Source organism: Saimiri boliviensis, chromosome 5 (genome assembly GCF_048565385.1).
Source record: "Saimiri boliviensis isolate mSaiBol1 chromosome 5, mSaiBol1.pri, whole genome shotgun sequence".
Classification (NCBI taxonomy): Eukaryota; Metazoa; Chordata; class Mammalia; order Primates; family Cebidae; genus Saimiri; species Saimiri boliviensis.
This window is the reverse complement of record NC_133453.1, coordinates 144,443,382-144,457,059: the sequence shown is the minus strand read 5'-3', so window position 1 is coordinate 144,457,059 and position 13,678 is coordinate 144,443,382. Positions and strand designations below refer to the sequence as shown.

General features: G+C 43.7%; 1 protein-coding gene across 1 annotated transcript in view; it reads left to right on the top strand.

The window, feature by feature from the left end:
* The window catches only part of CHSY1 (chondroitin sulfate synthase 1), a 74,016-nt gene extending 60,752 nt beyond the window's left edge, over window positions 1-13,264 (top strand). The window contains exon 3 of the mRNA XM_003940563.4: window positions 10,031-13,264. Coding sequence (XP_003940612.2) covers window positions 10,031-11,623 — 1,593 coding nt within the window. The 3' untranslated portion in view covers window positions 11,624-13,264. The remainder of the gene's footprint in view (window positions 1-10,030) is intronic.
* Window positions 13,265-13,678: the final 414 nt, after the last annotated feature.

Below are 13,678 nucleotides of genomic sequence, written 5' to 3'. Positions count from 1 at the left end.
TGTTGTAAGTTTGTGACTGTTCTCTCAGTCTGTGACTTGTCTTCTCATTTTCTTGGCAGTGTCTTTTGCAGAGCAGAAGTTTTTAACTTTAATGAAGTCGAGTTTATCAGTTCTTACATGGAGTGTGTCTTTGGTGTCGTGCCTAGAAAGTCATCACCAAACCCAAGGTCATCTAGATTTTCCCCTCTGTTTTCTTGTAGGAGATTTGTAGTTTAGCCCTTTGCATTTAGGCCTGGGATCCTCCAAAGGGTAAGGTCTGTCTTATTTCATCTTCCTGCATTTGGATGTCTAGTCGTTCCAGCTCCATGGGTTGAGAAGCCTCTCTCTTCTCCGTGGGATTGTTATTGCTGGTGGCCTGTGCTTTGAAAACTATCTGTATTGCATCCCTGGGAATTTGGCTCTATGGAATTTAAAGCTTTACTAGCTTCCCTTCCCCACCCACGTTTCCCCCCAAAAAAACAAACCCACTCCCTTCCCTTCCCTCAGTCGCCTCTCCAGTGTTTTTCTTATCCTCTTTTGTGAGAGAAAACTTTAAGAATGGTGCCTTTGTGAGGTAGATTGAAGTGAGAGTCCCCTGCAGACTTCATATAAACTGCAGGTGGCAGACGTGGAGTCTTCAGCCTCACAGGGTCATGCTCAAAACCTAGGGTCCACACCTGTGGCATGTAACCCCCATCCCCACTCAACACTGTGCAAATGACAAACAGTGACAGTTCTGCGTATAATGCATGGCCCAAAGCTGGGTTAGGCGCCCAGAGCTTTGAGAGCAGGTGCTCTACTTTGGAGGACTCCAGTGGCAGAGCCGGGCTGCAGGTGCCTTTGCTCCCTGCGCTGGCCTGCCCCCACTCACCAGCTTCCGCCATCCCAGTGCTGATTCAGTCTTTTAAGTGGTGGTTTTTTTTGTTTGTTTTTGTTTTTTAAGACTTCAAAAGTCTTAGTAAGACTGCTGTAAGTTAACATGGTGTTAAATGTCTTTATGTCAGATAAGATTCTACAGTGTCAGGTGTAGATGAAAAAATATCCCAGTAGGACATGAATCTGTAGGTCATATTTGACTCTCGGATATATTTTGGCCTGTATTTAACTGAAGTCGCCAGCACTTCAGTTAGACCTGACATAGAACGGATTTCTAGCTTCCCTTTAAATCTGGCTGCCCACTGGGCCTTGGTGGCATGTCCTGGTCCCACCAGCTCCATCCCTTCTGGCTTAAATCCACCTTGTTCCTGTAAGGTTGTTTTGATTTTTCTTTTTGATTTGTTTTTTTGGCAATCCCCTAGACTGGAGCTTACATCATATGTTCTCACAGAGATATGCTGCGTCCTGTGTGACATTGGCCTGTGGTCCGTGTTGACTGGAGTGGCGAGGGCGCTAAGAGGGGGACAGGCGTAGAGGGCTGGACTTGGTATCTGGGTGAGCTAGGTTTTAGAAACGCCTTTGGAGAGGGGCCCTGGTGGCCGCTTCGTGGCAGGCCTGGGCTGGGACTAACGCCACGCTCGCTTGCTCTTAGTTCACACTCGTTTCTTCTTTGTACGTGGGATTTGGGCTTTCACTGTGTGGTACAGCGCCCTTCACATGAGTGTTCAGTAAATACCGAGTGCTACATATGCACGGGACTTTGTTCATTTAAAGACAGTTCTGCATGCATTCATTTTGCAGAATGCTGCCACGTTTGCCACTTTATTTTTTAAGATGATACCTGGCGCACTAAACTGATTGCCCCAGATGAGATGTTTGTGAAGGGAAGACTGGGAGGTTAGATAGTTTTCTGATTGCAGATAAGGGTCTCCTGCCACAGTCTCCACTGATATTTAGACTGCTGATACTTAGAAGACGGAATGTTCACTTGCAACACCTATTGTTTCAGCTTCATCCCTTTACTTGTGCAGAAGCCTTAAATTACTATCAACAGCTTTTGTTTTACTTTGCTAAGCTTAATTCTCAATTATTTTGAAATGAGTCATGCTTCTTTAAAAGGTGTTTAGGTTTCAGAATTAGTCACTAAACATTCAGGACTCATTCATATAATTTTTTTTTTTTAAACCACTGAAGTCCCAGCTTAATTTCCATGACAGTTTTAGTTTTTTGAATGGAGTCTTTAAAATAAAAAGAACCTAATCCTTGAACTTAATTAGATGAAAATTGGCAAAGCCTACACAAAACTAATTAGGAAAGACCTAATAGGGACAGTAGGGTACCCATATGCCCTGAGAGTCTGTGACAGGCCCAGTTTATGCTGGTGGTCTTGGTCTAATTATTAACAGACCCACTCTTTCTTTCATCTCAAAAGATCCTGCTTGGGACAGTAAATTACCTGTAAAGCTTACCTACAGGCAGGCATATGACAATGTAATTTGAATATTTAACAACTTGTGACTCTTGCTACCAGCAGTTACAGTGTCTCAACATTTAGACAATGCTTATTTTCTTTGAACCAGTTTTCAGGACAAAAGGGTAAGAAAACCAGTTCTCTGTAATGAATTAAAACACTGCCTGAGTGTGAATGGGAAGTTGTTGCTCTGCAGTGGGTGATGGTCTGTAGCTGAGGCTGAACTGTGTATGTGATGAAGGACAGTCATGTAAACAGTTAACAGGAAGAACGAGGACCTAATGAGAATGTTGGCTTTCCTTGCTGAGGACAAGAAGGACATTTGCTAATGAAGACCGTGGAAGGTATTTGTTAACTGAAGATTAGATATGGGTAGTTGATGGTTATTCCCAGCTGGGCTTAGAAGTTCCTGGGAATAGTGTGACCTCGTTATTAGCCCCTCTCAGATTTGTTGAAGAATGACGCGGAGCCCAGAAGCATCTCACAGGAAGGGAGATGGCTTTGCTGGAGTTGAAGGATATGGACGCACTTTTTGTAACAAAGATTAAGGGTTGTTTGGTGGACAGTGGAAATTAAATGAAGTCTTCATTGCCACTATGTGCATCTTAAGAAGGTTTCTTTACTGAGTTTTTTCAAGCCTGTTGTGATTATTAACCTGTCTATTGATTCGTGTTTTCTTCTGCAGTACTACTTTGTTTTATAATACTCTTCTAAGTAATGTGCCAAATTATAGATTATTGAAAATACCTCATTATAAAATTCTCTTAAATTTATAATTTATCAATACCAAATATGTATGTACACACATACACACAATTTTTTTTTTTTTTTTTTTTTTTTTGAGATGGAGTCTCGTTCTGTTGCCCAGGCTGGAGTGCAGTGGAGTGATAATGGCTAACTGCAGCCTCCACTTCCCAGGTTCAGGTGATTCTCCCACCTCAGCCTCCTCAGTAGCTGGGACTACAAGCACATGCCACCACGCCCAGCTAATTTTTGTGTTTTTAGTAGAAACAGTTTCACCATGTTGGTGAGGGCGGTCTCAAACTCCTGACCTCAAGTGATCCGCCTCCCTCAGCCTCCCAAAGTGTTGGGATTACAGGCATGAACCACCATCCTTATAACAAAAATGTCATTACATATTTGTCATGCCTGGAGTTACTAAAATGAACTGTTAATCTCATATTCTGGAGGGGGCACTAGGCCCCCACCATCGGGAGTGTGGGGACAGCAGCAGCCAGACCAGCACAGCATGGGCTTCCTGGAGTCTGTGCTTTTTGCTCAGGAACTAGGTGGAAAGAGTAGCAGATGTGCCTCCTTTTCCCCAGCAGAAAAATAAGAATCCAGTGAGTAAGGAAAAGCATGGAGAGTCCCAACCATCGACTCTTGACTAATCACTAACCGCCCTATGCTTTTGTGTCCGTATCAGCAAAATGGAATGGCGAGGGTGACAGACCTTCCCAGACTCAAGCGATTCTCGCGATTCTCCCACCTCAGCTTCCCAAGTAACTGACCTGGAGGCACCGTGGCCCTGGAGCCTGGCGGGTCGGGTCAGAGCTTCTCTAGGTTTTGCTTCCTGCTCTATTCAGAAATCACAGATGATTTATGGATTTCTTTCCTAAACTGGCTTTAATATTTTATGGACATTTTTGCTTTGAATTACACTTTACATTTCCTATTCTTAAAGAGCTCTAAAGAAAGCATATTTGATTTCTGCCTCTCCTTCTCCCGTTCCACACACAGGGTAACATGAAAATGTTTCCCTAACCTCTACACCAACCTGCATCAGCCTCTTTCAGAAAGGGAGCTATTTCCTTGACATCAGTTTAGATTTTTGTGCCGATCACTAAGGTATTCGCTCCACCCAGTCTGCCAGCTAGGAGCTTCTTTGAGTTGTTTATATACCGTAGCAACATTAATCAGTGTAATAAATTAATAAAAGCAAATCCTGTGTGACAGGGCAGGGGCCACCAGCCAGTCTGAGCATAGACTTGGCTTTAAGTTCACTTTTTCTCAGGTGCTCACTCTACCCACATATGTGCTTGTGCACCACTCACACACCTTTTAATCTGACAGTGGATTTCTTCATTAAAAAGGGAAAATGGCCAGGCTCAGTGGCTCATGTCTGTAATCCCAGGACTTTGGAGGCTGAGGCAAGCAGATTGGTTGAACCCAGGAGTTCAGCACCAGCCCGGGCAACCTGGTGAAACCCCATCTCTACAAAAAAATATTTAAAAATTAGCTGTGTGTGGTGGTACGTGCCTGTACTTCCAGCTACCTGGGAGGTGGAGGTTGCAGTGAGCCAAGATTACCCCACTGCACTCCAGCCTGGGTGACAGGAGACCCTGTCTAAAAAAAAGAATGTAACACATTTATTTTCAAACTTACAGAGTTTAACCAGAAGTTACTTTCAGCAACCACTATAGTTTAAAATCCTCAGTCTGTTTTACAGTTTCAGTCAGCCTGTTAGTCAATACTTTTCTCCATGTTTATGCCCTTAGCGCACACACTCTGTGAAAGTAGCGACCATAGGCAGCTTCTAACACATTTCGAGAAACAGATTCCTGAAAGTGTTTGGAGAAGTCATCAGTCATGCAGAGGCCTCCCACTGGGGTCTGCACAGCCAGGAATAAAGTGTGCAGTCATATTTGGTCTAGGGAGTTTAAAAAAAAAAAAAAGGGGGACCACTACATCATGTCTCCAGAGTATTGTATGTTTTTTTCTTTGAATATGCTACTGATTTTTGCATATTAAAACACATCCTGGTCAGAGGAGCCCAGCCTTGTCCTTGCATACTGTTGAGCATGTATAAGTTATCATGTCTGTCCTTATCAGCTGTTTCCTTCTGTATTGGTGTCATTCAACAATTTCTCCATACTTGCTCTGCTTACAGGCCTCACTTGTTATGAATTTGATGGATCAAGCACTGAGCTGGACTCTAGAGACCAGGCTTAGCACCCACACCCTCCCTGCTTTGCACAAGTTCCCACAGTTGCTGCAGAGCTGTCTGTGTGGCTCTTCCTTGCACAGTCATTCTGGGCTGTTCATCTTGTTTCCTGGATCCTGTCATCTCCTTTTCAGGTTTCTTTCCTCGCTTTAGAGGAGCACATCCTTTAATAGCTTCCTAGGAAGGAATGAAGGCAAAGTAAAATTAAGTCCTGAACAACTCTTTCTCCTCACTTGATGGATATAGTTTGGAAAGAGAATTCCACGTTGAGAACAGTTTTCCTCTCCTCCCACTTTTGGAGGCATTGTTCCTCAGCTTCCAGTAGTGTTGTCTGTAACCTGTGTCATTTCAATTTCTGATTATTTTATGTGCCCTTTTCCCTCCTCTTCGGAAATTTTTAGATTGCTTTATCCTGTGGTTTTTGAACCTCTGCTTTTATACTGGATTCTTAGAGTGTAACCCAGGCACCTGAGTTCCTTAATTCTGGATCCATTTTTTTATATTGTTGTTTTCTCTATGTGTTTTTTGTTCCTAGAATCAATACTTTTCTCTCCTGTTGTCTGTCTTTTTTAATCGTTATTTTCTAGGGAATTCTCTCTCTTCAGACTCCCTTGTTTTGCTGTTTCGTATTTGCTTTTGAGGGATTTTCCTGATGTTCTTGTTTATGGTACTGCTTTTGTTGCATGGATGCAGTATCTTCCCTTTGATGACTGTATTGTGGCTTTTTGTTGAGTTGTTCTTCTGGTCACTGCATTGTTTCTTTTTGCTTCGGCTTTGTTTCCCTTGTTCCTATTTGGAATGTTCCCTTTTTCAGCTGCCTGATGATCCTTAACTGTTGATTCTCATGAGAGAGTGAAGCATTGAAAAGCTGACCAGAAGCTACGTAGCTGAGGTTTTTACAACTAGTACCTTTGCTGTAATAATCCAGCTTTTTGATGTTTTTTGTTGGCAGACTGCAGGAATCTATGGGACTGTTTAGTTGATCCAGAAAAGTCTTCCAGTTTCCTGTTTGGGGTGGGAAGTGGGGTAAGTTTTCTGAGAGGCAGGTGGGATATGAGGGCAGGATTCTGCTCAGGTCCCCCAATTTCCATCTCCCCATTATCAGACTTGTGCCTCACTTCCTTGTGCTTGGGTATAATTTGTGGAAAAACTGAACTTGAGAGTTATGTATTTATCAAGGAAATAAACCGAGAGGACTGAGATGCAGTATTCAGTCAGAACTGCATAAAATAACTCATCCATACTGTACTCCTGTAGTGACTGCATAGCTACTTCCTGTTGCTATTGTGGTGAGCTCAAGTGTTGTGAATATAGACTTGAAATAGCTGGATGACACTAATCCTCTCCCCCTGGAGAGAAGTTCACCTCTCCAGGAAATTGCATATGGCAGTAAAGAGTGATCTCGACCGGGCGCGGTGGCTCAAGCCTGTAATTCCAGCACTTTGGGAGGCCGAGGCGGGTGGATCATGAGGTCGAGAGATTGAGACCATCCTGGTCAACATGGTGAAACCCCGTCTCTACTAAAAATACAAAAAATTAGCTGGGCATGGTGGCACATACCTGTAATCCCAGCTACTCAGGAGGCTGAGGCAGGAGAATTGCTTGAATCCGGGAGGCGGAGGTTGCGGTGAGCCGAGATCGCGCCATTGCACTCCAGCCTGGGTAACAAGAGCGAAACTCTGTCTTCAAAAAAAAAAAAAAGTACCAGTAAGTGCTCCCAAGAAGCAGAGCAAAGTCATGACATTACAAGAATAAATTGAGTCATTCACTGGGTACTGTAGATGGAAGCCTGCAGCCTCCACCCATTTCAGATACAGACGATTGATCTTGTATAAAGAGACAATATCAACTCACAGTATCCATAAATACAGTGCTGTCAGTGTATTTACTCTTCCTTCCATGCCATTTTCTTTTCTCTAGCTTGCTTATTGTAAGAATACAGTATATAATTCATCCACCATGCAAAAGATGTGTTATTATCAGTAAGACTTCCAGTCAACAGTAGGCTATTAGTTGTTAAGTTTTGGGGGATTCAAAACTCATACATGGGTTTTTGACTGCACAAGCGCTTGGCACTCTTAACCTCCACATTGTTCAAGGATCCACTGCATTTGGGAAGAGAGGAGAAAATCATGTGAGTTCTACCATCTGTGTAGCCATAAGTCTCCAATGTGTGCTCTAAGAATACCTCCGTGCTACTGTTTTGAAACAAGGTTGAGGGGGGAACAGAATTCTGCAAGCAGAGCCACAGGGAAGCTGTGGCATGACCCAGTGGGGCTGGAGAGAGAAGGATTTGAGATACACGGGGAGATGGGATTGGCAGCACCTGCCTCAGACTGTTCTCACCTCACTGTAGAAGATGGCTCGGAAGGCCAAATTGATGGCTCAGTGTGTTTACACGCTTGGAAATGGAGAGAACTTTCACAAACAGTATTATGGTTCTTCATATTCATTGCTAATAATTTGGAAATTATATACTTTAAACAAATATATGTAAAATCTCTGCCAAAATTGCTATCTAGCTTTTTATCGTATGGCAGACAGTCATGGTTGTGCTAGCTCCCAGTTAGGGAGCATGTAGGTTTGTGGGTTCTCTGCTGTGTGAGAGCTTTCCTTACCATGGGGTCCTCAGGTGGAGTCAGTGGTGGGGTCTGGTGGCATGCAGAGTTACGTAAGACATGTTACAAATGCTGGCCTTGGTGAAATGGGAAGGTGGCTTCCCAGAGCCTGGGAGCATGTTCTGAGGCCCTGTAGCAGCCGCTTGTAACTGCTGTGCCCCCAAGTGCCCGGACAGGATTGTAGGAAGGACTACATTTGCTTCAGGTTTTTAGAGCCTGCAAAGAATCTTTCTAAACCTTTCTTCATCACTTTGAGTTCTCACATTACATTTGCCACCTTGTAGCCTCAAGAATCAGCCCTCTAGAAAGTGAACAGTAAAGATGCTTTGGGCAGGAAGTTCATGAGACTTCTTAAGGAGCAAAGTAAAAAGAGAGAGAAGTTAGCGCGGCCATTGAGCCTGGCGGCAGGGCCTTTATCTCCATGTTGTGTTTATCTGGCCTGCCCACCGGGGCTTGAAGGAGTCGTGGCACCGGTGGCTGGCGGCCTTCTCTCAGCAAGCCCCAGGTTACTTCTTTGTCTCTGGTTATTTAAAACAAAGAGTCTGAGATTTGCTTTCCTGTAGTTTATAGTAGGTAGCAGAAGAGGCATGTAAAATTCCACATAACAAGTGTGCCCTGTCAGAGTCGGAGTTTCTCCTCCTGGCCTAGGGAGGCTTTGCTCCCCAAACCACAGAACACCTGACCACCGTTTCTAATTAATTGTACAGGTAACAGTAATTTCAGTGGTAAGCCCGTGTGTACACCTCCCATGTGGAGCATAAGTGGTGTGGGAAGCAAAGTTGGAAACAGCGGCGGCACTTTGGGGGACCTGTAATTCCACCCTAATTCCTGCTCTAAGACCTGACTCACGGGTGCCCAGGAGGTAAAGGTCAGCACTGGTCGACGCCAGCTCCACACGGGGCATGGCAGGCATGCCAGCTCCCTGTTTTCTTTTTTCCTTTATGAGAAAAGGAAATAAGATACAAAAGTGCCGATGTGTATTTCTCTACTATGGTGACTGCAGTGGCTCAGGAAAAAGCCAGAATATGATTATCCAGAGGCAGATTAGCCAGTCAGCCAGAATCTGTATCATCCCTTATCAAGAGTTAGTATTTAACAATATGAAAAAACAACCATGAACTTGAAAGAAACAGGACTAATTTCCCAGAAACCAACCTCAAATGCTTTCATTGAAAAATTTTAAACTATTATTCTACATGCCAACAGACTTTGTAAAAACGTTCATATCCTTGTCCGAATGTACTGAGGCATTAGGCAGTTCCCTTCCTAACCTGATGGAACCCATTTTGGCTGATGACCATAAGCTTATGCTGTCCCAAAATCTGTGCCACAGGGCAGAGGGCGAGTTGATGGAGGGGTGAGCCCTGTGCGTCCTGCACCTTTCCCATCTGCCAGCATTTTCTGAGCCCCCAGGCACCAAGCTCTGTCCTGATGCCAGAGACCCCATGCTAAGCAAGCAGGCCCGCTCCTGCCTCCACAGAACCCCTGGGGGCGGGCACCTCCCTAGTCCCCAGGGAGGCCAGCATCGTGAGGGGGTTTTCAGCGTGTGCTTGCTTCCAGAGACTTAGCAGAGCCTTGTTTCACCCCAGCAGTGTCCTTGCAGGGACAGGCCTCCTCTTGCCTCCGATTGGCTTTCCTTTCCCTTAGCTCCCTGGAAGCAGGTAATCCTTTGTTCAGGTTGTCCTCCCGGAGTTCTCCTTCTGCCTCTCAGTAGGAAGTTTATTCCCATAGATAGAAGCCACAGGGTCTGCTATTCAGGGCTTCAGCCGGGGACACCTGAGTCTTTGGGTCCCTTTCACAGGAATACTGGGACAAGGGGTGGCATTATCTTTCAGCCATGCTCACATGGTGCACTGTGATCTCAATTTTAAACCTTTTCATTAGGGGAAAACTTGTCTTAATTCTGTTTGCCTGTAAAATTGTACTGGCCAAGTTTGGTTATTAATGAAGCCTTATTTCCTTAAGCAGTTTTTATCTATTAATTCTTCTAACCACATTGGACTGCTGTTGATTGGCCTTATCTAGGGCCTTTTGTTTGCTGTGGCCCATTCAGAAACATTTCTGATATTTGGATTTTCTCTAGCATGTGCTAGCACTCAGTCATACAACACTAAAATTGTGATTTTTTTTTTTTCTTAACAGATGCAGCAGCTTTTTTATGAGAATTATGAACAGAACAAAAAGGGGTACATTAGAGATCTCCATAATAGTAAAATTCACCAAGCTATCACATTACACCCCAACAAAAACCCACCCTACCAGTACAGGCTCCACAGCTACATGCTCAGCCGCAAAATAGCCGAGCTCCGCCACCGCACCATACAGCTGCACCGTGAAATTGTCCTGATGAGCAAATACAGCAACACAGAAATTCATAAGGAGGACCTGCAGCTGGGAATCCCTCCCTCCTTCATGAGGTTTCAGCCCCGCCAGCGAGAGGAGATTCTGGAATGGGAGTTTCTGACTGGAAAATACTTGTATTCAGCAGCTGACGGCCAGCCCCCTCGAAGAGGAATGGACTCTGCTCAGAGGGAAGCCTTGGACGACATTGTCATGCAGGTCATGGAGATGATCAATGCCAACGCCAAGACCAGAGGGCGCATCATTGACTTCAAGGAGATCCAGTACGGCTACCGCCGGGTGAACCCCATGTACGGGGCCGAGTACATCCTGGACCTGCTGCTTCTATATAAAAAGCACAAAGGGAAGAAAATGACGGTCCCTGTGAGGAGGCACGCGTATTTACAGCAGACTTTCAGCAAGATCCAGTTTGTGGAGCATGAGGAGCTGGATGCACAGGAGTTGGCCAACAGAATCAATCAGGAATCTGGATCCCTGTCCTTCCTCTCGAACTCCCTGAAGAAGCTTGTCCCCTTTCAGCTCCCTGGGTCTAAGAGCGAGCACAAAGAACCCAAAGATAAAAAGATAAACATACTGATCCCTTTGTCTGGGCGTTTTGACATGTTTGTGAGATTTATGGGCAACTTTGAGAAGACGTGTCTTATCCCCAATCAGAACGTCAAGCTTGTGGTTCTGCTTTTCAATTCTGACTCCAACCCCGACAAGGCCAAACAAGTTGAACTGATGAGAGATTACCGCATTAAGTACCCTAAAGCAGACATGCAGATTTTGCCTGTGTCTGGAGAGTTTTCAAGAGCGCTGGCCCTGGAAGTAGGATCTTCCCAGTTTAACAATGAATCTCTGCTCTTCTTCTGCGATGTTGACCTCGTGTTTACTGCAGAATTCCTTCAGCGATGTCGAGCAAATACAGTTCTGGGTCAACAGATATATTTTCCAATCATCTTCAGCCAGTACGACCCAAAGATTGTTTATAGTGGGAAGGTTCCCAGTGACAACCATTTTGCCTTTACTCAGAAAACTGGCTTCTGGAGAAACTATGGGTTTGGAATCACATGTATTTATAAAGGAGATCTTGTCCGAGTGGGTGGCTTTGATGTTTCAATCCAAGGCTGGGGGCTGGAGGATGTGGACCTTTTCAACAAGGTTGTCCAGGCAGGTTTGAAGACGTTTCGAAGCCAAGAAGTAGGAGTAGTCCACGTCCACCATCCTGTCTTCTGTGATCCCAATCTTGACCCCAAACAGTACAAAATGTGCTTGGGGTCCAAAGCATCGACCTATGGGTCCACACAGCAGCTGGCTGAGATGTGGCTAGAAAAAAATGATCCAAGTTACAGTAAAAGCGGCAATAATAATGGCTCAGTAAGGACAGCCTAATATCCAGCTTTGCTGGAAAAGACATTTTTAATGATCTAATTTATTTTTCAAAAGTTTTTTGTATGATCCAGTTTTTGAAGTCCATATACAAGGATATATTTTACAAGTGGTTTTCTTACATAGTACTCCTTTAAGATTGAGCTTCCTGAACAAGAATGTGGTCAGTGTTTGCCTTTGAACACATCTTCTTGCTGAACATTATGTAGCAGACCTGCTTAACTTTGACTTGAAATGTACCTGATGAACAAAACTTTTTTAAAAAACAAATGTTTTCTTTTGAGACCCTTTGCTACAGTCCTATGGCAGAAAACATGAACATTCCTGCAAAGTATTATTGTAACAAAACACTGTAACTCTGGTAAATGTTCTGTTGTGATTGTTAACATTGCACAGATTCTACCTTTTTTTTTTTTTTAAAGTGTTTTAAAGCCATTTCCTGTTCCAGTTGTAAGATAAGGAAATGTGATTAATAGCTGTTTCACCATTGTCTTCAGGAGAGCTTTCCAGAGTTAGCATTGGTACTCTGCTTGGCTTGGCCATGTAGGTGTTTTTTGGTGGGCTTTTTTTTTTTTTTTTTTGAGACAGAGTCTCACTCTGTCACCCAGGCTGGAGTTCAGTGGCTCGATCTTGGCCTACTGCAACCTCCACCTCCCTGGTTAAAGCAGTTCTTCTGCCTCTGCCACCCGAGTAGCTGGGATTACAGGTGCACGCCACCATGCCCAGCTAATTTTTTTTTTATTTTTAGTATAGATGGGGCTTCACCATGTTGGCCATAGTGGTCACAAACTCCTGATCTCAGGCAATCCGCCCTCCTCGGCCTCCCAAAGTGCTAGGATTACAGGTGTGAGCCACTGTCCAGCCGGCCATGTAGGTTTTAAAGCAAGGGGCATGAGGAAAGCTCAGTGAGAGATGGGGCCGTTCTTGTGGTAGTTCATTCAGCCTAAATGGACCTGGCATTAAATTTCAAGGATGATTTGGCATTTTCTCTTCTTGGCCTTTCTCTTTAAAGGCTAAAATATTAATGTTTAGAATGACAAAAATATTATCAGATTATAATAAATCTGATGTACACACACACACACACACACACACACACACCCCTAGTGAAAACATTGGGGGAAAACATACCTGGTTTTGTTCCTTTCATCCTGTCTGTTACGTGGGTGGAGATAGTTTTCATGCTCTCATTACTGTTTTGTTTTATCCTTTGTATCTGAAATACCTTTAATTTATTTAATATCCATTGTTCAGAGCTCTGCCGTTTCTTGAGTACCTGTTAGTTAGTAGTATTTATGTGTATCAGGAGTGTGTTTAGTATGTTTTATTTGCAGTAAACCGTTCTCCAAAGATTTCCTTTTGGAAACGCTTTTTCCCCTTCTTAATTTTTACATTCCTGTTTAAATATTAAGTGTTCTTTGACAATTTTGGTGCTCATATATTTTGGGGACAAAAGTGAAGTGAATCTGTCATTATACCAGGAAGTTAGTTTTTTAAATTCTCAGATCAGATGTGCCTTAATAAATTTTTTTTCATTTAGATTTCAAACAGGGATAGACTTGCCATTTTAATACACATCATTGGAAATCTGCACATTTGTAAATAGCCTGTTGCTCATTTGGAAAAATAAACCAGTGAACAATATTTTTCTATTGTACTTTTCAGAACCATTTTGTCTCATTATTCCCGTTTTAGCTGAAGAATTGTATTACATTTAGAGAGTAAAAAACTTAAACACAGTTCATAAAGTTTTTCAAGTTACTGGAAGGAAATACTTCCGTGGACTGCAGTTTGGGAGTGAAACGAAACCCAGTTTCAAGTGCTTTCTTCTGTTTTTTCCTCCAACGAGCTCATCCTTGATTTGCTCCTCATCTGCTCACTGACTCCATGTTCTCCACAAAACAAAGGTCTTCAAACGAGGCCCAGACCCCATCTGGCTCTTTGATAGAAATGTGCCCTCCTAGGCCCCATAAGAACATGCATTTTAACAAGTGCCATGTGGGGCTGTGGCACAACTCAGGGTTCCAGATCAATGTAGCTAAAAGATAAATCACACAC